Source organism: Globicephala melas, chromosome 6, assembly GCF_963455315.2.
Source record: "Globicephala melas chromosome 6, mGloMel1.2, whole genome shotgun sequence".
Classification (NCBI taxonomy): domain Eukaryota; kingdom Metazoa; phylum Chordata; class Mammalia; order Artiodactyla; family Delphinidae; genus Globicephala; species Globicephala melas.
The window spans coordinates 18,371,661-18,397,983 of NC_083319.1; the positions used below are offsets into that span (position 1 = coordinate 18,371,661).

General features: G+C 48.6%; 1 protein-coding gene across 1 annotated transcript in view; it reads right to left on the minus strand.

The window, feature by feature from the left end:
• Positions 1 to 26,323, minus strand: part of PAPPA (pappalysin 1) — a 250,606-nt gene that overhangs the window by 195,227 nt on the left and 29,056 nt on the right. Inside the window, exon 2 of the mRNA XM_060299934.1 lies at positions 22,214 to 23,276. Within this exon, the coding sequence (XP_060155917.1) occupies positions 22,214 to 23,276 (1,063 nt within the window). The remainder of the gene's footprint in view (positions 1 to 22,213; positions 23,277 to 26,323) is intronic.

Sequence of the window (26,323 nt, forward strand, 5' to 3'; positions counted from 1 at the left end):
AAGTAAATTAATTCCCCACGCTACGATCATCAGCTCTTTAATACACCGAACAAACATATGTTGGAGAGAGAAAGAAATGGCCTTTGGAAAGAGACTGGCATATCCTAGGCGCACAATAAATAAGACCGCTTCCCTTGTGGAGTGTGATTCTCCGATCAGAATAGGAATGATACAGCTTTGGGTCAGTCACAGGCATATTATTATTATTTTTTAACCTCTTTATTGGAGTATAATTGCTTTACAACGGTGTGCTAGTTTCTGCTGTATAACAAAGTGAATCAGCTATACGTATACATACATCCCCATATCTCCTCCCTCTTGCATATCCCTCCCACCCTCGCTATCCCTCCCCTCTAGGTGGTCACAAAGCACCGAGCTGATCTCCCTGTGCTACGCGGCTGCTTCCCACTAGCTATCTGTTTTAGATTTGGTAGCGTATATATGTCCATGCCACTGTCTCACTTCGTCCCAGCTTACCCTTCCCCCTCCCCGTGTCCTCAAGTCCATTCTCTACATGTGTGTCTTTATTCCTGTCCTGTCCCTAGGTTCTTCAGAACCTTTTTTTCTCTTTTTTTTAGATTCCATATATATGTGTTAGTATACGGTATTTGTTTTTCTGTTTCTGACTTACTTCACTCTGTATGACAGACTCTAGGTCCATCCACCTCGCTACAAATAACTGTTTCATTTCTTTTTTATGGCTGAGTAATATTCCACTGTATATATGTGCCACGTCTTCTTTAACCATTCATCTGTCGATGGACACTTAGGTTGCTTCCATGTCCTGGCTATGGTTAAATAGAGTTGCAATGAACACTGTGGTACATGATTCTTTTTGAATTATGGTTTTCTCAGGGTATATGCCCAGTAGTGGGATTGCTGGGTCGTATGGTAGTTCTATTTTTAGTGTTTTAAGGAACCTCCATACTGTTCTCCATAGTGGCTGGATCAATTTACATTCCCACCAACAGTGCAAGAGGGTCCACACCCTCTCCAGCATTTATTGTTTGTAGACTTTTTGATGATGGCCATTCTGAATGGTGTGAGGTGATACCTCACTGTAGTTTTGATTTGCATTTCTCTAATGATTAGTGATGTCGAGCATCCTTTCATGTGTTTGTTGGCAGTCTGTATATCTTCTTTGGAGAAATGTCTATTTAGGTCTTCTGCCGATTTTTGGATTGGGTTGTTTTTTTGATATTGAGCTGCATGAGCTGCTTGTAAATTTTGGAGATTAATCCTTTGTCAGTTGCTTCATTTGCAAATATTTTCTCCTATTCTGAGGGTTGTCTTTTCATCTTGTTTATGTTTTCCTTTGCTGTGCAAAAGCTTTTAAGTTTCATTAGGTCCCATTTGTTTATTTTTGTTTTTATTTCCATTTCTCTAGGAGGTGGGTCAAAAAGGATCTTGCTGTGATTTATGTCCTAGAGTGTTCTGCCTATGTTTTCCTCTAAGAGTTTTATAGTGTCTGGCCTTACATTTAGGTCTCTAATCCATTTGGAGTTTATTTTTGTATATGGTGTGAGGGAGTGTTCTCATTTCATTCTTTTACACCTAACTGTCCGGTTTTCCGAGCACCACTTATTGAAGAGGCTGCCTTTTCTCTGTTGTATATTCTTGGAGGCATATTATTTAATGGACCGTTTTCTCAATTGACAGAGGGATCTTGCTCACCCGTGTGCTTCTTTCAGCCCCATTTTATGTCTGCCATCTTCTTTCTTAGGAATCCTTGTGAACAGCTGGTAAGCATTTCTTGAGTAAAGTTGGAAATGAATCAATGAATAAAAACATACATGAATAAGCAAGCAGGCAGCCTGATGTCGTAGGTGAGATAAAGCCTCTGAGTAATGATATTTAACGTTTGTTGGGCCCTTCCATGTGGTCTGACTTTACAAGGATTATCACCTTTAATCTTCTCAATAACACCGAGGTAGGTGGTATTATTATCCCCATTTTCCAGAGGAGGAAAAAGAGGCTTACAGAGCCTTCGTACCTCGCTCAGGTCACACAGCTAGTTGGGAGAGTTTCCCTTTCTCCCAGTGTGGTTTCTCACGGGGGCCAGTAGAACACTAACGATGCTGCCTTTCTCTTTCCCTCCTGGAATCACAGAAGGGGATCCCACATATGAAAGAGTGAAGTCAGAGGTCCCCAGCAGGGCCTGCAAGACCCTGTTTCCGCCTTTAGCTTCTTCTCCCTCTGTTCCCTCTCTTGAATTTCTCACTGTGTGTTGTAGCACCCCCCGCCGGCCCCCCCAAGATGCAGTGGCTTTATCCTCAGTGCCTTTACTCACGCTGTTCCCTCTGTCAGGGACTTGGCTCCCATTTTATCCCCTGATGAACAAATCCGAAGTCCATTCTGGTACCACTCCTCCAGGAAGACTTCCCGGAGTCCCATCTCACCTCCACCCCCTTTACCATCTCTGTACTCATCTACCTCCTATGAGTACTCGCTCTCACACCATTCCAAACACTCTACCTGTCTGTATCTACCACTGATTGTGGCTCCCAGCGGGCAGGGAATGTGCCTAATTCATCTCTGTTTACCCAGTTCTCTGCACAGGGCTTGACACTGGGCAAGCACTCAGGAGATGTTGATGGAGCTCAATTTACATTGGGAAATAGAAAACCTAAAACATTTAGGTCCCAGTCTCAGCTTCAGCACTTCCTTCCTATGAGGCCTCAGTTTCCTTATCAATATACTGGGATTAATAACAGCTGTCTGGTGCTTCCCAGGACATTTCTATGGGTCACAAACCTACACCTCCACTCCGACGGCAATAAGATATGTCTGAGACCTTACAGTGCACTCATGGCCGCCCGCTGATCAAGAGCCCATGATAGTCAGGTGACGATAATTTTCGCAGCTTTTCCAAAAAAGGTGAGCATGAGTTGGAGACACAAGGAAGGCCTAGAAAGAGCACATCTGTGTATAGGTTGAGCTGGCTAGTAAGTCCAAGGACAGCCACGGAAGCTGAAATATTGACCCGAAATTTTGCCGCTATACCTCCTCTCCCCAGAGAGCCCACCTTCAGCTCTTTAGGCTAGAAGCCTCCTAAGGAGTTTGAATGAGTTTTCTGATCCGAGTAGGGACGAGGAATGAGAAAGACAGCATGCAGTAAGCTTCTGCTGTGTGCCAGCCCCTGTGCTAGCTACACCTGTTGTCCCATCTCTTTGCAGTATTTTTGTTTTGTTTTGTTTTGTTTTGCGGTACGCGGGCCTCTCACTGCTGTGGCCTCTCCCGTTGCGGAGCACAGGCTCCGGACGCGCAGGCTCAGCGGCCATGGCTCACGGGCCCAGCCGCTCCGCGGCATGTGGGATCCTCCCGGACTGGGGCACGAACCCGCGTCCCCTGCATCGGCAGGAGGACTCTCAACCACTGCGCCACCAGGGAAGCCCTCTTTGCAGTATTTGAAGTCACGTAGCAGAGTGGGTAGGATGGCTCATTCTCAAGCCAGAGTCCTGGGTTTGAATCCAGCTCTTCCACTGGATGTCTGGGTCACCTTGGGCTATTTACTTAACCTCCTGCACCCCAGTTTCTTCATACACAAAACAAGGATGATAATAGTATCTACCTCATAGAGTTGTTCTGAGGATTTAGGATGTTAATAAAGAAAGTGTAAAGGGCTTAGAATAATACCTGGCACGTAGAAACCCCCGGGAAATGTTTAGCAATTCCTATTATTTATCCCCATCTTGCAGATGAAGGAACAGGGGTTCAGAGATCACATAAATACAGTCAAGGCCAAGTCCAAATCTAGATGTGTCCAATTCTTCCCTCAACCTCACCCTCAAGTCCAAGCTCACTCAGGGCCACTGTGAAAGGAAACAATGTGTGGGAGGAGAATGAAAACACAGAGAAGCCAAAATTTTCCTGGATCGGCCCTTTCCACATTATTTATTATTTTCTAATTGATTTGTCCATTTCCATCAAGCGTTCTCTCAGGCAGAGAACACAAATGCTATTAGAGAAAGTCACCTCTTTGCCCCTCTGCTCCAGGCTGAGAAAGCTTCAGGAGAGGAAGACAGGGGTGGGGCAGGGGCAGGGAGATGTTTTAATTGGTTGTTTATTCTCATATAATTGCAGAAACCAATCTTTTCAGGGGGTGGTATTCGTCCTGGCCCAAGGCAGAGATGTGGGATATTGAGGCCTCTCCCTTGCTTGTATGTGGGTGTTTTTTTTTTCTTCACACTTTGAGAAGCCCCCATTTCCCAAAAGAGGGGCCACTCAGGCCCTGATCCCACTGGCCCCTCTCCTCTCCGGCTCTTTTTTGGGGGGGGCGCACACAAAGGAAAACGGCTCTGTGGCCAAAAGATTTCCTTCTGCCGGCTGAGGTCTTCCCACCAGTTCAGAGCCAAGCTGGGGGTCTCCCAAAAGTATCGGGGGGAAAATCCTAGGGACAGGAATCCATGTATTTACCTTCCTCCCCCATCTCTTTAAGGTTTGTTTATTCCCTCTGTTGATGGATGGAGGAGGAAGCAGAGAAGGTCAAAGTGAGAAGGATCCTTAGGGTTTAGGGAGACGGGTTGATAAGAGGAGGAAAAGGGTTTGCTCAGGGCCACTTGCCTCCCATTTTGCCACTGCAGGGAGCTTGGCCCCCTGTGTATACTATAAATTGGCGAAATCTCTTTAAAAACAAAAAAAACTACACCCTCAAATCAATCCAAATCCCAAACTCTGTGTCTTTATTAATTTATGCGCAGGTACTACTCAGCTGGACAGACAGACAGACCTAGATCCATGGGCGAGTTGCCCTGCCTCTCTGAGTCTCAGCTAGCTCATGGGGATACCAGAGCGATGAAATGAGTGCCACGCTGGCACAAAGTCCCCTCCATATTCTGGTCTCCTATTTCCTCCTACTGGGAAGAAACCTAAACTGACAGTCTGCCGTCCGGGTGGCTCTCCCCATCTCGGCTTTCAGTGTCTCATCCCTACCACCCAATCTTCTCCTCCCTCCCACAAACTCCAACTCAAGTTACTATGGTTTCCTCATCCCGAGAACCTCTGGTTTTCCCCAATCATGCCCATTCATGAAGCATGTCCATCAGTTTCTCTTCTCTGCCTTACGAGCTCTCTTCCTGAATCTCAGCCTTTTAAAATCTTACCCTCCCTGCTAAGCTCAGCTTACATGTAATGTATACCGTGTGGCCACTCCGGACCACCCTCCCCTGTAAAATGGGGCGATGATGTCCACCCTTCAGGGGTGTCAGGAGGACCAGAGGCAGTGCAGAAAAGGTTCCTCGCACAGTGTCTGGCACATTTGAAGACACTCACTGACTAGCCTAGGCTATTTTTATTGCATTATTATTATATTAATTACAATGAAAATGATTAGCAACATCAAAATCATCAATACCACCTCTAGCTGAAGATGACTTCTCCCTCCCCAGAGTCCCCTACGTTGGATTCTAGTACCTATCGCCCTGCTCTGTGTTATCGTCACTGTCTTCTCCATCAGGCTGCGGTAAGCTTCAAGCAGGTAGAAGTCAAGTTTTTATCATCTCTGTGTCTCCCCAAAACTTTCCTTCAAGAGACAGAGCTACCTCTGGCTGGCAGCTTTCGAGCACCTATCTCTCCTGTAAATCGCACCACTTCAAACAGGATGAGGAAGCCCACGACTCAAGCAAGTGAAGCGACTTCCCCAAGGTATCAAATAAGGGGTGTAGACCTCTCTTCACTAGCCTGTATGTGACAGCACCTTTGCACCAACTAATAAAGTCACCTCTCCCTTCGGGGGGCGGGGGTGGGACATAGCTCCTTGCAAGGGGGCACAGCTTGGAGAGTCAGGCATGGGAAGGACTGTAGCATCCACCCTCCTCCTCAGCTGGACACCCTGTGCAGAACCTACACTGCCTGGATTTCTGGCCCATTCCCATGATGCTCAGCTGCCTAGTCTGAAGCTCAGAGTCCCCATCTATTCAGTGAGCGTGTGAACTATGCGTGTTTTCCAAATCACGGTCTATAGCAGGCTAAATCCACAAGAAGCAGAGGCATATTTAAAAGAAAAGGGTTTTCAAGTCAGATGGCTTTGGACACGCTCTGTTAAACAAGGTTAAAATACATATATTTTTTAATTGCAAGAATTTTCAGAGCCTTTAATATACAAAATGGGAATAAGACAGAGAGCATATGAAGTATTCCCAAACATATTTGACCGTAATCCTTTCCCCCCGTCCCCCCTCTGCCTTTGCCAAAAATCAAATAACAGCATAACCAATAGAGTTCGGGAAACGTTGGGCTAAGTTGGAAAGTCCCTCCTCACTTAGATCCTCTCCCCAACTGCCTGTCAAGGGGTGTCTTGGTGTCTCTTTTCTTCCTGCACAGCTCTTGTACCTGGCTCCTCCTGCGAAGGTTGTGGGTCCCCTGGAATGTCAGTTTCGGGGGGGGGGGCCCAGCCAAGGTGCCCAGACTTTACCCCTCTGCCAAAACTGCATTTCAAAGCCATGAGAGCAGTTCTGGAGGGAGATCAAAGCTCTCTCAACTCAACTGTCATTAGAATATTTTCTTTATGCATCTCACTCGCTGGTGAGTGCCAACAACATATTTCCGAAATGCACTGGCCTGAGATGGTACCACTGTAATAATCTCAATGAGAGGGCTGTCAGGGCCTGTTTTATTGAATGAGAAGCAAAAGGGAACTACATTCAAAATGCAGAACAACAACAACAATCCCTCAAATGGAATCACGAAAGGCTCAAGTTTTTCCAGTTCTAGAAGCATAATACACTGGCTCTCCCATTTTAAAGATGGTTGGTCGGAGGTACGGATTCCAGTGAGCCCAGATCAAGACTGACCAGCACCTATTTCTATTCCCACTCAGAGCAAACTGACTCCCCACTGCAGAAATGATAGCTGAGATCTTTGAGAGGTGCCCTGCCAAAGTCCTGCTCCCTGGGCCCTTGACAGGTGCAGGTGGGTTACAGGGATGGTGTCAGCCATGTGCCGATGCCCTCAATTTGAGGAGGGTCTGTCTGAGATGCTCCTAGCTGAGAACAGGCCACTTCCAAGCCAGAGGCGGGGGACAACTCTTTCAAGTTAAGGGAAAGGGCAGCAGAGTGCTACAGAAAAAGCCACATCTTTTTTTTTTTTTTTAAGGGAAATTTATTTAAATATGACAGTGTAACATTTAAATAGAATACCTTGGACCCTTATTCTCCTTGTAGCCCATGCAGAGAACAGTCTTACACAGTAAGACTCTCTGTTACGTTCATAATTAAATGTTCTTAGGTAGAATTCAAGATAGAAAGGTTCTGGACTTAAGTCTATCCTTCAATCAATGACATGAAAGTGGGGCATACGTATGTCAAAGTTGGTTACGCATATTTTTGTGTTTACTATTTTCTTCTGGAATTACACACCAAGACCTATCTGACTGTCGGCATCCTTGGCCTTACTTATCTTTTGGAAAAAAGCCACATCTTAAGAGACAGGCAGACTAGGGTTCAAATCCTCCCTCTTCTACCAAGTGGCCCTGTGACCCTGGAGAAGGGACTCAATCTCTGAACCTCAACTTCCTCATCTGTAAATGGGGACGACAAAATTCAACCTAGAAAGCGGAATATAAAAATCCAAGGAAGTAATACACAAGAAAGTCCCTGAAAGAATGCCCAACTCAGGCTTCCCTGGTGGCGCAGTGGTTGAGAGTCCGCCTGCCGATGCAGGGGACACGGGTTCGTGCCCCGGTCCGGGAAGATCCCACATGCCGCGGAGCGGCTGGGCCCGTGAGCCAAGGCTGCTGAGCCTGCGCGTCCGGAGCCTGTGCTCCGCAACGGGAGAGGCCACGACAGTGAGAGGCCCGCGTACCGCAAAAAAAAAAAAAAAAAAAAAAAGAGTGCCCAACTCATGAAAAGGCCCCAACATGCACAATTCTATGTAGCTTGCCCACGGAGCTAGAGGAAATTGATCTTAGGTCCCAACGCTCACGGCGTCTCCCTTCCATCAGTGAACCCTTGTTCCCATCATTGGACCAGTATGTTTATCTTCCTCATAGGCAGTTGCCCTGCTTCTACACGTCATAGAGAAAGTCCTGTAACACTGCCTCCTTCCCAATTCTGATTGCAGTCCGTCATTCCTAAGGAGGATCTCAAGTCCATGAACCACTCCTCCACTCTTCCAGAACACATCAGACCATTTGAAAGTGATTATCAAATATAAAGATCAAAGCCACTCAAAGCAAGTCATTAAAGCAAGATAAACCTCAGAATGTTTATTGCATCCATATCCTTGTTCCAAATAACAAGATTTTTCCAAACTGTGACCAGTTCTAAAACCTGGATTTTGTACTTTTATCCCAAGGGCCCTAATGATCTGGACTTTATTCTCCTGCTTAGTTTCATTGTCAGAAACGCCTAACGCTGCCTCTCTTGTAAGAAGAGGCACAGGAAAAAAAATGCTTGGAGAATTTACTAAATTCTCGGAATCCCGAATGATTGGTTTCAAAAATAACAGCTTTTATATGGAAGCTTGACATGCAATCTCAGAAAAATGTAACAGTACCAATGAAGGATCAACTGAAAAATTGACCATTCTTTCATTATTTTACTGAATAAGTCATTCTTTCATTACCTTTTCTCTACCCTCCCTCCCTGCCTGCCTGCCCGCTTTCATTCTTTCCTTTTTAACTTCCTTTCTCCTTGCATATTATTTATTCAGTCTTTTCCTCTTTCATTCTCCAATACTTATTGAGATTATATCATATACCATACTTTAAGCTAGAAACTGGGCATAAAATATGAATGAGAAACACTTTTCACTATCAAAGAGTTAGCAGTTTTATGAAGGAAGCAAGACAAATTATCAGATGATCACAACACAATGTGATAATACTAATAAAACCTGCCATTTGGGGGAGTTTCCTATACACCGGCACTGTTGACGTCCTTTTTTATATTATCTCTTTGAAGCTTTACAAAAACCTTATGTGTTAAGTATGAGTATCCCCAACTTGCAGGGGAAGAAACCAGGGCTCAGTGGGGTGACACCACTTTTCCAAGATCCTCCCTTTCACTCATAGATGTCAAATTCAGGATATGGTCCCCAGCCTGTTGGATCCCGCAGACTCTAACTATTCTCTTACCTTCTCTTACGATATGGGTTATAACAGAGGGAGTGCTGAACGTGATGGAAGCACAGAGGAATGACACCTATCCAGGTGAAGGGGGACAAGATATCACTGAGGTTTTCACAGGAAGAATAAACCCTGGACCAAGTGTATAAACCCTGGACCAAGTGTAGGGAACAGGGAAAAGGGCAAAAGCTCCAGAAAGCCAAGAGGCCTGAAAATGCCTAAGAAGACTGAGACGCTACAAGTCTTCTGGTGCGGTTCCACAGGCGGGAGCATGGGAGCAACTTCACAAGATGAGGCCGGAGGGGTCAGCGACGGCCATATCAGGAAGGACCCTGTACGCCAGGTTATGGAAGATGGACAACGTCCTGAAAGCTTTAAGGAGACCCTGGCAGACTTTTATGGAACAGAATAAAATGATCTGGTTCATTCTTTCCAAAGAGCTTTCTGGAGGAATGTGGAAGACAGACTAGATAGAAGAGGGATAAAAGTAAAGGCATTGGCAGTGGCTTGCAGAAAAGTGGGTGGATATGAGAATACCTGAGAAGGAGAGGCATTTATGCACGGGGAACAATTTGATGTTCATTCGGGGCGGGGGTGAGAGGAGGTGAAACGATGGGTCTGGCTCCTGATGAGGCCCTACTGGAGTGTCCCTCCCTCATGATTCTCAGACTCTACACATCAACTCCACTCTCCCCACCCCTACCACTGCTGCCCTAAACTCTGTCACTCTGGGGCTGTGCCCTCTGCCATGTCACATGGAAGGTCAAGGTCAACCCTTAGGAAAATCACTGGCCTGAAGCTCTCTGCACAATAGGATCATAATGGAGATGGGGGGGATCGAGAACCCTGAGGATTTGGATAGGAGCAGAGGAAGGTGCTGATTCAGAGAGGCAAGGTGGGCTAATGGAGAGGTCCTCAGATCTTTGGATCATCTTAAAAAATTGAGGTGATGGCTGCCCTGGTGGCGCAGTGGTTGAGAGTGTGCCTGCCGATGCGGGGGACGCGGGTTCGTGCCCCGGTCCGGGAGGATCCCACATGCCGCGGAGCGGCTGGGCCCGTGAGCCATGGCCGCTGAGCCTGCGCGTCCGGAGCCTGTGCTCCGCAACGGGAGAGGCCACAGCAGTGAGAGGCCCGCGTACCACAAAAAAAAAAGAAAAATGAGGTGAAAGTAGCAATTTCTAATTTTGACAAATAAACAAAACATTCAAAAGGTGAACCCCTCCTATATGTTGGCCCTCATGTAAGAAAATAAAGGGTACTGGAGTAGGACTCTAAAGGAAACAATAAAATGATCTCAGAGTAAAGGACACCAATTTAAAATGAATGCCTTTCACTAGGAACTACTCAGCTCCTATTTTTTCATTTGTCTTTTCAAAATGGCTTTTAGAGACTTCTGGGGCAGAAGGCAAAGTGTCAGAACACCTGGTTCCCGGAAAGCTCAGCTCCACTCACTTGGTTAACATGACCCACCCTTTCGGACCCAGTCTAGAAGCAACTCTGACCCCTAATGAGTCAAGCACCCATCCGCTCTTCCCTCAGCACCCTGGACTTCTCCACAGCAGCACTTATCCAACTAGCTACTTATTTACCGGCAGGAAATTCCAGGAGGGCAGAATCACACCTATCTTGTGAAATGCTGATTGTTGTACCCCCAGCACCTAGCACTGTGCCTGCACATGGTAGACATGCCTGTGCACACATGTGCGTGCACGCACGCACACACACACACACACGCACGAATGAACAGTCACTCTCCTAATATCTTTTCCTGGGGGCTCTACAATCTCCGCTTTGATAGCCCCAGGGACTCCAAGTTTACTTGTTTTCAGAGAAGCCATTAAACTTGAAGAATCCCCTGATCAGTAAGGAAGACCAACAGTCCAAGTGTGATGCTGTGTTCAAAAGTAACAGGACAGTAACGTGATAATTGCATGTCGAATTATTGCTTTCACAACAGAAGCATACAGTTTCAGGGCCCTCAGCTATTTCTTTCCACCTCCTGGCTTTCTTCTTGGAGGATCAAAACCACAATTGATAAATAATACAACTGACCACACTAAGAAGAATATACACAGCTTGCTGACAGCCCTGTGGTTGGTCTTACGCTTGATGTGCAGTTAAATAAAGACAAATCGCCTCGATGTTGTAAGTTGTAGCAGCCACAGAGCTCTAGGTACAGGCATATCTCAGTAGACCATGTAGTTTCGTTCTAAGTTTTAGCCACGTAAAACTTAAGTGATGTGCAGATTGACCCAACAATTTTATATTTGGGGAGGATAGAGCAAGAATCACAACATTATCATCAATACGAGTCAATAGGGCAACTTTTGGACTTCAGTCTGGGCCCAGACAAATCACCTAGCCTTCAGCAAATCACAGAGGTAGCTAAAGTGAGAACTATACAGTTGTTATAAGAGCTGTAGCTCTCTCTGGGTTATCTTGCACAAGTCTAGTGACTGCCACAAATTTGGGTCTCTTGAGGGGTTAAAAAAGAGACAGCTCTCAAAGGGTCATGTGACAGTCAGACGTCACACATGGGGAAATAACGCTGGACAGTATGACACTGTATGTCAGGCAGCCGAAAGTAGAATTAAATTCAAATTGATTTTTGGAAAGAGGATGCCACATTCAGGGCTTGAGGGAAAAGAAAACAGCAGACATGCAGACTGCCCAAGGTGGGGCTCTTTCCTTAGGCTACTGCTATGACTTGAGTGACAGGAGTAGGATGTTTTTTTCAACTTGTCACAGAGTGAAATTGTTCCTTCAGTGTTTCTGCATACACGTCGTACTCAATTAGATACAGGGGCTGGCAAACACTTTAAAGGTAGGGACCGTCTTATTGCCCTAATATGCCTCGAGCGTCAATGCATTTCTACCTTTTTCAATATTAAGTCCCCGCCCCCCCCTTTTTTTTTTTTTCTTTTTCTTTTTTTGGCGGTACGCGGGCCTCTCACTGCTGTGGCCTCTCCCATTGTGGAGCACAGGCTCCGGACGCGCAGGCTCAGCGGCCATGGCTCACGGGCCCAGACGCTCTGCGGCATGTGGGATCCTCCCGGACCGGAGCACGAACCCGTGTCCCCTGCATCGGCAGGTGGACTCTCAACCACTGAGCCACCAGGGAAGCCCCAAGCCCCCGCCTTTTTTTACTCTAGCTCCAGTCCCACAAGCCTGGTACCAGAATTATAATGTCTGAGCAGGAACAGACCTCAGAACTCTTCTATCCCAATTCTCCCATTTTACAGATGCAGAATTTGAAGTCGTAGAAGTGCCTTACTCCATGCTGGCTACGAAGTTACTGGAAGGATCTAGTCACTTCCTTCCTCGTGCCGTGCCAAGCCACAGGCAAACCCCCTCATGTCGCTCTTTCACCCTCTGTACAATTCTGAGATACTCCAGGCTTTGTTGGAGTGGCAGTCACCATTGCCCTCGGTGGCTGTAAACACAGTTCAGCAGTGAGAAGCCAAGCTCAAGGCTGACAGCTGTGACTGGCTGAGCTCAAAAAAGGCTGGAATCACAAACGTCAGAAGCTCGAAACAGAGACACTAATCCCCTCACTCTCCACCCTCCACCACCAGACCGACAAAACAACCTAGAACCTGGAAAAGAGAGAGAAAGAGAAGCAGAGAGGGAAGGAGAAAGAAAACGCCCTTCCATAAAAACGGGTATACGGGAGCCTGTTCAAGGTCTGCAGACAAACCCGTGAGCGACACGCACTGCTGTCCACACAGTGGTTTTGTGTCTGCAGAAAGTGAGAGCGGAGGTGTGAGGGGTTCCCTCTTAGGAGGTGGAAAATCGGCCAGCGGTGAGTGTGAAGGTACCAGCCGGGCTGAAATCAATTTAGGGAAATGTGTTTCACGGAAACAAAATGTACCGATGTCTGTTCAACCCACCCTCACACCCCCAACCGCTTTGCTTCCTAACCTGGAAGGGCGTCTGACTGAGCGCTGAGGCTGTCATGAGCGGTCAGTGTCATCAGTGGATGCGGAAAGGAAAATGAGGGTGCTGACCGAGCCAAACCCAGAGTGGAACAAAACCAGGCTGCCTCCCTCTGAGGCCCTCGAAAGGGCACCGCAAGCTCCATCCCTCTGTCCAGGGAACTGGGGGTGGAAACACACCTCTAAGAAAGGCATGAGAGAGGGAGTAGCTCCAATCCTGGCATGTCGGGGGCCTCCCTGGTGTGTCCTGGAGAAAAGGTTCCGACTTTCACGTGTAAACTCTGAGATGGGTGCGCTGTGGCCAGGGTCCCAGGAGCTAGTGGAAAACGAGCCCCATCCTACACTGCCCAGAGGGTCCTGAGCACGCTGTGGGCCCCTGCCTGGCTTCCAGCTCCCTCCCTAGGACGTGTGCGTGGAAACTACTCAATGGGACCCTGGGACCCCGGACGTGCCTTTGCTTTTTGTGGGAAATGCATACACTTCATGTGGCCTGCTGCTTATCTCTTTGGAGAGTGAATACATTAGCATTTAGCATGGCTTTTGGAGGAAAGAAAATCTTTTAAAAATGGAAGCTACAGGAGCCAAAATCAAAGGGTCCTTGGTAATACAGAGTGATTAGGTCATATCCAACTCCCACTCCGGCCTGGAGGTTCTAGTGAGGGGCTCAGGATCTGAGAGGGGCTGGGAGTTTGGGGATGTGCATGTCAGAGGTCAGAAGGTTTCCCAGAGACAGGAAATCCCCAAACAACCATTGTTATCTGAGTGTTCACCAAGTGCCAGGTGCCGCCCCAAAGGGTTGACCGGGTGTAATTTCACTGCATCCTCTAAACCACCCAATGTTCCTTTCATTCCCGATTTTACAGAGGAGGCAACTGAGTCTCTGCTAAAGGAAGAGACTCATTCAAGGTCACAGAAATGTTAAGTGGCTGGATTCACATCCACTGTGTCTCTGAAACTTTTATTCTTATTTATTTGCTGGGCTGCCTGATCCCCCTTTCTTCCCCATAGGTCACTGTCGTGAGCACCTCATTAAACACAACTTTAGGGGCCACGAGCAGTTCTTCCCCTGCTCTCCATCACCCCCCTCATCTGTTCTCAAAGACCAAAGTCACATGTGCACAAGGGTCACAGAGGGAACCTGTGAGTCAAGGTAGACTTTGTTCAGAAGGAAAGCAGGAGGGAAGCCCAGACCGAATCAAAGAAAACGGGACCATGTGGACGAGGGGGCCTGGATAGGGTGTTTGTGTATCTACACTCAAGCACACATGTGGGCTGGACGTGGTCAAAAAATCTAGTAACTTCAACCAAATCAGCATACCACCCACTATGACCAATCCCAATGCTGCCTGGGACCGTTCCATGCTGCGGAAATGCATCCTCTAACACAGTTAGACATTTGGGGTGTTTTCAAAGTAAACTAGTGTGCAAGCTCAATGAGTTTGATATAAGTTATGTGGTCTTCATTTAAAGAGACCAATTCTGTGGCCAGTCCTTAAAAAAAAAGTTAGCATTTTAAGAATGGAAGTAATCTGGGTAAATGCCCTCAGTGTTTGTATTGCAGTTTCAGCCAGACCTTCTTTATCAGCCTGCAGTCTCTGTAAAACCAAGCTTGCAGAGAGGAGCCCACGTGCGCATGCGAGCAGGGACGGCAATTTCCCCAGCACCTCCTATGTGCCAGGCGCTGTCCCCGGTGTGTCACACACCACGGCTCCATTTAAATTTCATGACACGCCACAGGATAGCTCTTCTCACCCAATTGTTACCGATGAGAACTCAGCAACTGTTACTGAAAGACAGGCCAAGGTCAGACAAGGAACCAAGACCCAAACCCTGGTCAGTCTCCAACACCCATCATTTCTCCACCGCACCAGGCCTGACTCCTGCTATTGCTTTAATGAACGTTAGTCACGTTAAATAAACTCAGATATTCTGATTATAAAATTCCAAGCAATTTCTCTTACATGATTACTGGAAAAGAATGAACAAAGGTACTGAAAAAATAACAATGCCTTCTTTCATCTGCGTGCTGGTTAACTCTTCCCAGAACTCTTTCTGGGATATTTTATTTTATGTGACCCTCAAGGCAATTGTGTGATCCTGGCGGTCAGATATTATTATCATTCCCTTTCAACAGATGTGGAAATGGAGGCTCAGGGAGATTAAGAGATTTGCCCGCGACTGCATAGCTAAGAAGTTGCCAACTCAGGGCTCGAATCTATTTCCCCTGGATTCTTCTTTCATTCTGTCTCAGTCTGACTGTGGGAGCTCTACAACCTGATGATCAAAAGGGAGCATCTACCTGCATGAAGTCCCGAGCAGACCCGCCTCTTTCTTGTATCTTCCCCACAGCTTCCCACCTCAATCCCTCTGCTCTCACCTTGCTCTTTTCTATCATTCCAAAGCCTACGAACGCTGGAAACTTCTCCGCCAGAAAACCTTTCCTAATCTCTCCAAACCATGGCGAACCTGCCTTTTCTCAGAGCTCATGTAAGCCTTATCTGTGTGGTTCATTTGGAATCGAATCATCTGCTCTCTTGCCATCTCTTGAATGACGGTAACAAAATGTAATTAAACCACAGCATACAAGTACCTCTAGGACACAGATTATATCTTGGATCCCTAGGGCATTTATCACAGTACCTCGGATATCGAAGTGCCTTAACAAAATATGGACGATGAGTAAGCACAGGACCATCTTAAATAGATCTTTTCCAAGTTTCAAGTTGCTGGCTAAGACGTCAAGGCGATGGAGCGGACTGAAATGCCTTGGGAGTAGGAGATGAGACCCCGGGGCCCCACTCTCTCTGTGAGGTGTGGGTCAGTGCTGCCTCTTTTGGGAGCTCACTCTCCGTGTCTACAGCAAGATGGGCTGGACCACTCCACTGCTCCTTTCAGCGCAGAGTCCTGGATTCCACCCAACTTTGCCAGATTTGGAGGGACCAGGGGAGAAGGAAGTGTATGTTCCATGAGATCATTCCAGAAAAGAAGTGAGAGACCCCAACAGAGTTTCTCATTAGAAGGCAAAGCATCTAATGGCTACTGATAAGGGGCAGGGGAAGAGACCGAGGACTACCTACGCCAGCAGGGGGGTCAAGGAGGCTGCCTCAGGGCGTATTCCAGCCCTTTCCAAAGATGCCAGCAATGCCAACTTGGGTCCAAAAGAAAAAAAAAAAAATTAGCATGGCCCCAGGGGAATGCCCTTGCTACATTAAAAATAAGGAGAAGGCAAAGAAAAGGTTTCCCTGGGAGCCATCAGGGTGTAAGGGAAGTCTCTTTTTCTCTGTCTGTCCTACTCCATCTGAACAGATGTTCAAGGACAAAGGTGAAGTTCACCTAACAGCGCCAGAGCCTGCAGTCTGGAGGGGTCCACGCAGGAACTTGGTGGGTGTTTTGCAACACCTTCCCACAGTGGTGTGTGTACAGCCCAAAGTGTCAGCTGCCCCCGGATTTCCTGATACTGGGGATTTCTCTTAATATCCAGGTTTTCCATTTCATTTATAAAAAGATGTGTGAAGTACACTTTCACTTGTCTGTAGACATTTCTAAGGGCTGCAGATGAAGTTCTGCCTACCTGGCTCCTCTCCACTACTGTAGAGAATGGCCAAGATTCGTTGGAATGTCTTTTTCTAACTGTCCAGTCTGATAAAAAGACCTATGCTCCCCCCACCAACAGCTCCTCTTGGCTCAGACTGGGGGTCCTTCTTTCATACCAGTGATGGCAGTGGTGTGTTTATTCATCTGTCTTATCCACTAGATGGTGAGCTCCCAAAGAGCAGGGACTGGGCTGGCACACAAGGAACATTCAACCAGTATTTATAGAGGAAAGAAAAGAAGAAAAAAAGGAAGAAAGGAAGGAGGGAGGGAAGGAAGAAAATAAGAAGGAAATGAACGGGGGGAGAGAGGCTGGCTAGAGTTTTCCATGAGACAAATTGAACCCTTCTCTGCTTATGGTCTGGTCCCAGCCATACTGAATGACTCCTTATTCTCCAAGCGCCTCCTCCTTGCTTTGGCTGCACCCTCTGAGTGGACTGGCTTTCTCTGCGTTCTGGTCGTGTTCTGTTCGCTCACCCACATCCACTCCCTACCCCTCTCCACCCTGCTCTGTGCCCTTGGGAGGCTGGCCTCCTGGTGTTTCATCGACAGATGCCTCTGCCTCATGACTTCCAGTGTGGTTCCGCAGTGGGAAGCGCTGGCAGGAGACTAGAAGGTGGAAGAGTGATCACGTAAAATTTACGTCTCTGGCTCCCTTCTGGCCTCGGGGGGGCGGAAGCCTGTCTCTTCTTCTCTGCTGAGAGTCCCAGCTGCCGCCAGGACACCCTCGCCATTCAGCCGCTCTCTCTGGGTTCTGTAACTACTTCCTCCTCTTGCCTCGGCAGGCCAAGGATGGAAATGGGTCCCCACTGTACTTGCCCCTTGCCTTGCAGGTTGTGCTGAACCCTGCCTGCACTGTTCTCCCAAATAGCCCCTCCTTCAACTCTACTGAATTATTCCGTCTGAATACGCCATCTGTTTCCTGCTAGGACCCTGACTGGTGCAGACTGCGTCTCCGTCTCCGTCTCCGTCTCTGTCTCTCTCTCTCTCGGTGCTGTCTGTTCCCAGATGACTACTCAAATCATGCCTCCTCCAGCCGATTTGCCTTGTCTTCCCTAGTCAGCACACACCTCTGCTTTCTAGGTCTCCTGACCCACTGTGTGTCTCTACAACGACAGATCAGAGTTTCTCATGTTTGAATACGAGTTCCCCATGAACGTGGAAGCCTCTCAATGGTGAGAAACATGGCCCGCTTGTTGCAACATCCCCCCGTGAACAGGAGAGAGGCTCGCAGGGCTATATATACCCAATAAATGCCTGTTAGAGAGGATAGAAACAGTCACCATTTAATTCCCTAAAATGACTTGGAATAAGACAGCAGCAAATAGTTGGGCTGTGCAGTGGTCAACCTTAAGACCATCAAGGCCACCTTCTCCACCTTTGCTGTAATCCTGGCTACAACCTCACTGTGCATGCCTCAGGTGGAAGGAAAATCACTCACCTGCAGAGAAGCACTCCCCAGGCAGGACCATTCTGATCAGGGATGACATTAGCTGCTACTCAGCTGCCTCCTGTAATTGCATCACTTTGGTCCCAGCCATGGCTTAGAAACCATATAGTATGATTCTGCTCCCTTTTCCATAGAACAGGCCTTTGGAGACTTGAAGTACATGTGTTATGGCCCTATGGTCATGGCCTTGAGAGAACTTTCTCATCCAAGCCAAGCATCTTCAAGTGGTTATACAATACGGCTCCTGGGGCCCTCGCAGCCCCAGTCCCCTTCTTTGTACACATCCTCACTTGGCTGTCCTTAATTAGGAAAACTCATGGCCAGTGTAGCTCTAACAGCTCTGCAGTGGCTCATGAAAACCCAAGGCCCTTATCCGATTCTCTTCCAAACTCACTCACTCAGCACTTCATAACCCCAAATGCTCAGGGAGGGCTTCCCTGGTGGCACAGTGGTTGAGAGTCCACCTGCTGATGCAGGGGACATGGGTTCGTGCCCCGGTCCAGGAAGATCCCACATGCCGCGGAGCGGCTGGGCCCGTGAGCCACGGCCGCTGAGCCTGCGCGTCCGGAGCCTGTGCTCCGCAACGCGAGAGGCCACAGCAGTGAGAGGCCCGCATACCGCAAAACAAAACAAAAACAAAAACGAAAACAAAAAAACCCCAAACGCTCAGGGATATTAGGGAAGAAGAGAGCAAGGACAGAACATGACGGGGGCAGGTACTGGGAATGGCAAGAATGTCAGGGTAGTTCTGAGAAGCTGTGCCATGGCAGACGACCAGGACTTAGAAATCTAGAGCATCTTAGCCCCAGTCTGACCACTAATGAACCATGGGAGCTTCGGCCTCAGCTCCCCTCTATGGGGGAAACGGATTTGGACCCACTGATCTCTGAGGACGTTCCTAGGTCTGACACTGGACACCATTTCAATGTCTTCTGCAGCCGTCTGCTAGGACTGGGTGCTCCCCTGTAACACATGAACTCCTGAGAACGTGGCCTAAGGGGCCCAAGGACTAGTAGATGAAGAATGAGCTCAAATGTGTTAGAAGAGTAGGTAACTCTCTGATGGAGTCTGCCCATCTGCCCAGCTGCATGACTGGTGGGTCTTATTTTACTCAAGGGAACCGTTATATAAATTTTCAGAATGGTGAATTTTCATCAGCGCTACTCAAAGTAAGCAGTGCACGAACTGCTTCTCACGAGTCTATGTCACAATAAGTACAGAAGTGGAGAGAAGGCATTTAGGAACTTTTGGAGAACTCCGACAACGCTTCACCATACTTGGGGTGAAGAATTCATTTTATAGCAATTCATTTTTTCTGTATATTACAAAAGTATTGGTTTGCAACGCATAGGAAACAAAACTGGTTCTTCACCATAGACTGAGAAGTAGTAACTGAATTATTGTCTTTATTGTCTTTACCCATTGAGGGGGGCGGGCAACGCAGGAGTACATCTTGGGTAAAAGGTAAGTTCAGCTCTTCATTAAAAATTACCTAGACATGGCTTCCCTGATGGTGCGGTGGTTGAGAAACCGCCTGCCGATGCAGGGGACACGGGTTCGTGCCCCGGTCCGGGAAGATCCCACATGCCGCGGAGTGGCTGGGCCCGTGAGCCATGGCCGCTGAGCCTGCGCATCCGGAGCCTGTGCTCCGCAACGGGAGAGGCCACAACAGTGAGACGCCCGCATACCGCAGAAAAAAAAAAAAAATCACCTAGACAATGTCAATCTAATTTTCTATTACAGGTGTCTTCCTTCCTTCCTCCCTCCCTCCCTCCCTTCTTCCCTGCCTTTCTTCCTCCCTCCTTCCCTCCCCCTTTTTTTTTTTTTGAGTCACAAAGCAAGTATTTCTCCACAAACTTCCACAGGTTTCTCTCTGCACACGGGAGAGCTGATTCAGCCAGAACGTTGTCACCCCAGCTCCATCAGGAGATGACACATTCCCGGTGGGGCTCACCCAGGACACATGACTTTCCAGCCAGCAAACAAACAGGCCCTGGCATGGTGGGCAGAGTGCTGGCACATGGCTGCTCACGGACATTCTAGGCGTGGGGCCCCGTGACCTAGAAACGACGAGGCCGCTGGTGCCTGCCAGCTCTGTCTGCTGATTGTGAGCTATCTGGGACCTGGGGTCCCGTGGCCCCAGCATCCAAGCACAGAGTGCCCGCCACAAAGGCCAGCTGCCCTTGGTCCTGACTCAATCATACTCAGCAGTTTTCTCCCAAGGCTTCAGGAAAGCCACCCTGCCCGTCAGCCCTGTCCTTTGACTCTGCCTCTTACTGTTCCTTGGACTTAAAAATACCACCCCCACCCTTCAGTGGGAGCTTTGGAGTCAACAGACCAAGATTCAAATCCAAGCTCTCTGTTTATTAGCTGAGTGAACTCAGCTAAGGGGTAAATCCCTTCCATGTTCTGAATCCCGGATTTCCTTCAGCAAAGCAGGGATGAGGGTATCCACCTTCCTAGTACTTGGTAGGTGCTGAATAAACATTTGTTGCCTGAACGAATGAATGAATAAATGTACAAATAAGTGAATGACTTCCAGTATTCCTGGCCCCTAGGCCTCCCCCCCGCCCACTCTGCCTGGGCACACCAGTTAACTCCTGGGGTCTAGCTCAGTAGCGCACACGCTGCATTAATCTCGAAAGGCTTGCATTTGTGATTTAGCCAAATGACTTTCCTGACCTGGGACCGTGGCCGAGTCATTTCACTCTCCAAGGCCCTCTATTTCCCCATCAGTCAAATGCAAATGCTAACCCTGTCTAGTCTTCCTCATCAAATTCTGTCAAAGCCCAAATGAGAGCAGAGATGAAAGTGCATTGTGACCTCGAAGGAACTGGCCACACACCAAGGCTTCTTCCCACATGGGCTGCTCCTGTCTCTGAGCCAAGGTGAGAGTCCAGGGGCCCGCCCGGTGCCAGGAGGCTGAGCTGACGTGCTCTGTGGCTTGGTGCCAGGCACGACATTCTCCTCCCAGCATCGTCATTCCTTTGCACATAGGTATTTTGTCTATGCATGGGAGGCCCTTGCTCTTGTGAGAGAGACATAAAAAGAGGAGAGTCAGCAGAAAACCTGCAGAGGTCGGCAAATGTGCTCGAGCCATCAGCAAGTCCAGGGTCCTGCGAGTTGGACAGAATGGAAAAGTTCAGCGTGAATCTGGGAAATCAGGAAAGTTGATATGGACTGTCTCTCTGGCTTAGAACTAGTTCCCCTGAGTCCCACATCAAATACAGATCACTCATGGCTCCCCCTTGGGTCTTTCTTTGGGGTTGCTGGTCCGAGTTGTAGCGCGAGGCAGAGGCTAAGTCAGGCATTAGACAGAAGACTCCCCTTTCCGCCCTCTTCTCAGCAGTATATGAAATTCCTCTGCCTTGAGTGTCCTCCTCTCTCCCCCAACTTGATCTCCGGTGTCCAACTATACCTAAGCCTTCCCCAACATATTCAGGCTGCAAGTCAGCTGTTCCTCTTTGACCTCCTGTACACACGGCACATGCTACCTTTCATTGTTCAAGAAACGACACATACGCTTATTAAGAGGTAATATAACCTGCTAGCCCCTAGAAGAGACACGTGCTTTACGTGCCCTCATTCAATCTTCAAAGCAGCTTGACAAAGTAGATACCATTGATTCCCATTTTACAGATGAGTAAATACCTTGTAAGAGGTCACAAAGTGAGGAAATAGACCTGAACCCAGTCTGTCTGGCCCCAGCCAATCCCAGTTCGACCAGCACTGCCCAACAGAACCTTCTGCGGTCACGGAAGCGGTCCTATCCCTCTGTCCAGTGTGGTAGCCACTATCCCCGGGCGGCTACTGGGTTCTCGAAACGTGGCTGGTGTGACTCAGGAACTGGATTTTAAACTGCATTTCATCTTCACTAATTTAAATGTAAACCGTCACACGTGGCCAGTGACTACAGCACTGGACAGCACGGCTCTTTATGACGCGGATATGTGCCCTCAGCCCAGGTGGCCCGGTTCAGACCCTGAGCCCCTCGCAAAGAAGGGTCCTAAGAGTTCCCTCAGCCCACAGGAGGCGCTCCGTAAATATGCTGGTAAGGGGCACAGTCCCTGTGATTACTTGGTCGATCTTCTGGGTGAACTGGAAGATTCCCGCAACCCCACTGGGCGTCGGGAGCCGCGCAGGGATCAAAAGAGGGAGGAGTCCGGCTCTTACCTGTGCGGAGAGTCGGGATCGAAGCAGGTCTTGGTGACATCGGTGATCTCGGGGTCACAGCACTCCCCGCCGTCGAAGTTGAACCGCTCGTAATTGCAGTCCATGTCGCACACCCCGTTCTGCTGCTTCTTGGTGAAGGCGGGGTGACGCAGGTGGCGGCAGTCCCCACCATCGTGGCCCGTCAGCGTGTGGTTGCACTCGGGGTCGCAGTTCTCGTCCCCGATCTTGCTGATGTCGCAGTTGGCCAGGATGAGGCGGCGGCGCAGGGATGAGTTGCTCACCTCCAGCACCTCCAGCTCCCAGGAGATGTTGTAGTGCTTGAAGGCCTCGGCCAGCTGCCGGTGCTGGAAATCGATCTGCTGGCGGCTCACCGTGGGGTTCTCACGGCCATCGTCGTGGAGGTTGACCACGCGGTAGCGCACCGCCTTGGGCCGGCGGAAACGCGGCAGCTGGTTGTAGCTGGAGATGACCTTGGGGTTGTCACACAGCGTCTGCCCGCACAGAGGAGGCTCCAGACTCGTGTCCAGCAGGAAGCCACGGGCGCCGCTGGCCTCCACGCGGGGGCTACTGCCGTCCTTCATGGGGGACCAGGCGCGCTTCACGTTGTCCCAGTTCTCCTGCAGGAGGAGCTGAGGTAGAGGAGCGTGGAGGCCGCGGGTCTCCATGTCCAGCAGGACCTCGCGCTGCGTCCTGGCCGCCTTCCACAGGCTGAAGCGCTCCACGTAGCCCCGGTAGTTGTGGTTCAGGGCGCTGCCTCCCAGCATGAGGACTTTACACTTCTGGGTCAGTGGGCTGAAAATGCCACCCACCTGCTCCCCAGAGGTTGCCACCTGGGCACCATTCACATAGAGCTTCATCAGCCGCCCGTCGTAGGTGGCAGCCAGGTGTACCCACTGGCCTGGGAGGTAGCTGCGGTGGGCATTGATGGTGGTCACTTGCCGGGCCCGGTCTGTCTTCAAGGAGAAAAAGTAGCGTGGGTCTCTGTTGCCTTGGTCACTGACGGTGTGAATGCCCACGACCCATCCTCGGTCACGTGAGGCATAAGAACATTTGTCATATAGCCCTATGTGGCCCCAAAAGAGAAAGATGAATAAATAAAGGATGGGGGAAGGAGGAGGGTAAATTATTTCTCTCTGATAAAATTTATATCAGGATGTCCTAGACCAGGAAGTTTTCAAACCGTGCTCAGTGGGATCCTGGCAGTGGCTAGCCAAACCTCTGGGACCACCTCTAGGGCAAGGCAAGGGCTAGAGGAAGGGAGAACACAGGTGAGTTACCTTTGGGAGGTTCTCACCACAACTTTAACCCATGTGGTTTCACTTTTTTTGGTTCTGAGTATGGGGCATACAAGAAAGATATTTGTTTGCAGAATAGGTACTTGAGCTAAAGAAAACAACAGTGATAATAACTAAAATCTGAAAACCTTTGATTTTGCAAAACTGTTGGATGGGGAAGAGGACTTTTTTAATTAAAAGCGTATTTTAAGTGTAGAATGACATAGGTGGTGAGAGGAAGAGGTGAGAGAACAATCAAAGAGATGAGGATGAATAGAAGATGCTCATTTAGAAGGACAGCTCTGACTACCGTCACCGCAACTTTGGGCGCACATCAGCCACCAGCACTCATCAATTATCAGCGGTGGTGGCTTGTTGGGAAGGTTCCCTGGAGAAGTGAGGGTCGAGGGCTGCAAAGCTACTAGTAAAGCTTCTAACTGTAACAGGAGTCCTGGCTAGCCCCGACATCCACCCCCAAAGAAAGGCGGACTATCTGAGCTGGAAAGGTTTTTAAACACTTGCAACTCCTTCGCTCGAAAGGTAAGGAAGCTGAGACCCAGCGAACGGAAGGCATTTGTTAGGTTACGTAGAGTCACTGACAAATTTCCTGAGAGCCAATTCAAGCCTGCTTTTCTCTAACACTAATGCTAATATTTCAAAAAATAAAAAGCATCCTCTTAACATAAAAAGATGCTGGGGATGCCTTCATTAAGCAAAATCTTCCAAGCCTCTATCGCAGGTCAGGCATTGTGCTAAGGTCTGTGTATGCATTAATTCATTTAATCCGTGTAGCACCCCCAAGGTGCTGATATTAACAGAGGAGGAAACAGAAATTGAAGGAAGTAAAGAGATGGATGGGTTTGAGGTCAACTGGTTGCTAAGTGGATCCCAGATCCATCGGACCCTGGGTCCACTGTCCTAGGGACTAACTCTATGGTACCTCCCTCTCCCTCATCAGTGCCACCAGGGATCTATCTGGATCAAACCACCTGCCTGGGGGTGTCCCAAGGTTTAGTTGGGTGTTTGGGAAAGTTCCAAGCCAGACATCTCTAGACTTACTCTGGGAACCTCCGGAAGTCACTTAGCAGATTCTCTCTGGATCTAATTATTTTTATACTCACCAACCCCCATTCCCAGTCTTTCTGGAGTATACCCAGTGTCCTTGGCATGGACAGCCAGTTGGATGGGAAAGACTTTCTAATTAAGAGTGCATTTTAAGTGTTGGATGACGTATGAGGCCAGGTGGGAGGAGAAAAAGAGGAACAGGAGAATGAATAAAAGATGCTCGTTTAGAAGCACAGTCCCTACTTTCAGCTGGAGAACTGTTGCGGTCACCATAACTTTGAGTGTGCACCTGCCATTAGCACTCATGAAATGAGCACAGCCGGCTTCCAGCAAAATCGGTAGAGGAGGCCCACACAGTCTGCACTCCTCTGTGGTCACTGGCGCCTTAGAATTTGTGTAACTCTCTCTGTTAGCAGCTGACACAGACGGTAGAAGTCTGCCTACACCTCTCCGACCACCACTCCTGTCCTATAATCCTTCACGGAACGGCCAGGGTCTCCTCCAACATCAACCTGCTCTCACACCTTGACGAAGAGCAAGTACCTCCTCTGGGTCTTGGCTCTCTACCTGGGAAAGGAGGGGACTGAATGAGCTTCCCCCCACATGTTTGGTTAAGTCTGATTTTCTGTTCCCAAGCTTCCCAATGGCCAAAACAGAAACCACCTCTACCAAGAAGCTTTCCCTGATGGTCCTCTGAGGAGCAATCCTTCTCTCCTCTGAATTCATTTTACTTTTTGGAAACTAGACACTTGTTCTCTGGTTTTGGAGTCTCCCCTAGACTGGATGCTTCCTGAGAGGGACGGCTCTGTTTGGGTCATCTGTACCCTGTCCAGAACCTTGCACTATTCCCTTGTACACAGCAGGCACTCAGCAAGTGTCTCATGAATGAGCACATGAATGATTCTAAACGGAGTGGGAGAAGAGAAAAAGGACAAACAGAATCAAAGGCACTGATGTATGTCTCCCTGGATAAAGGACAGAGAGAATCAGAAGACAGAGTGTGTTCTTGGTCAGGTAGAAAGAGCAGGATCTTTGGACTCCGGGTAATTCTGATGACAGCAGTTACCGGCCGTACATCGGGGGCAGATCGCTTCACCTCTGCGGATCTTAATTCCCTCATCTGTACCTCTCTTTACGTATGCTGTCATACTTAAAAGACACAGTGGCTCTACTACCCTTGGCGTACAGTGGCTGTCCAAATGGGAGTTCATTTTTAAGATGCTGGAGGGTCTGGGAGTGATGTCAAGGATGAAAAGTAGAAAATGACTAAAAACGAAATACAGAAACACCAGAGAGAGAGGGTACCCTAAAGGCATCTTGACTGATACATCAAGAGCTGGTAGGATGAGGGCTCAGCAAAGCACAAGTCCTCCTCAAATCCACTGGCAAACTCTACTTAGAAATCATAAACCCCCTTTGGCTTTGCTACTATTATGAGGCCTGCATGTTAAAAGCTACCTCCCCACTGACCGAGGCCAAAGCTCTGTCTCCAGGTTTGGAATGAGCTCCCCCAGGTCTGCCGCTGGCTACGGGAAGCAGGAGCGCACAGGCCCCTGGAGCACCCCCCTCTTGGGCCCCCCATCCCACCTCTCAGCTCACCTTCTCTTCCTCCCCTGGCCAACCCCTCCCCCTTAAACAGAAAATTCTTCTAATGAGAAAATTCACATCTGAAACAGGATCCTTTTCCCTCTCTCTTTCTCTCTCTCTCAGTCCTGGTTTTCCTGTTGCCTTTGGAAGGCGGCTGGCTGGGTTAGCAAGGTAAACTGTTTAC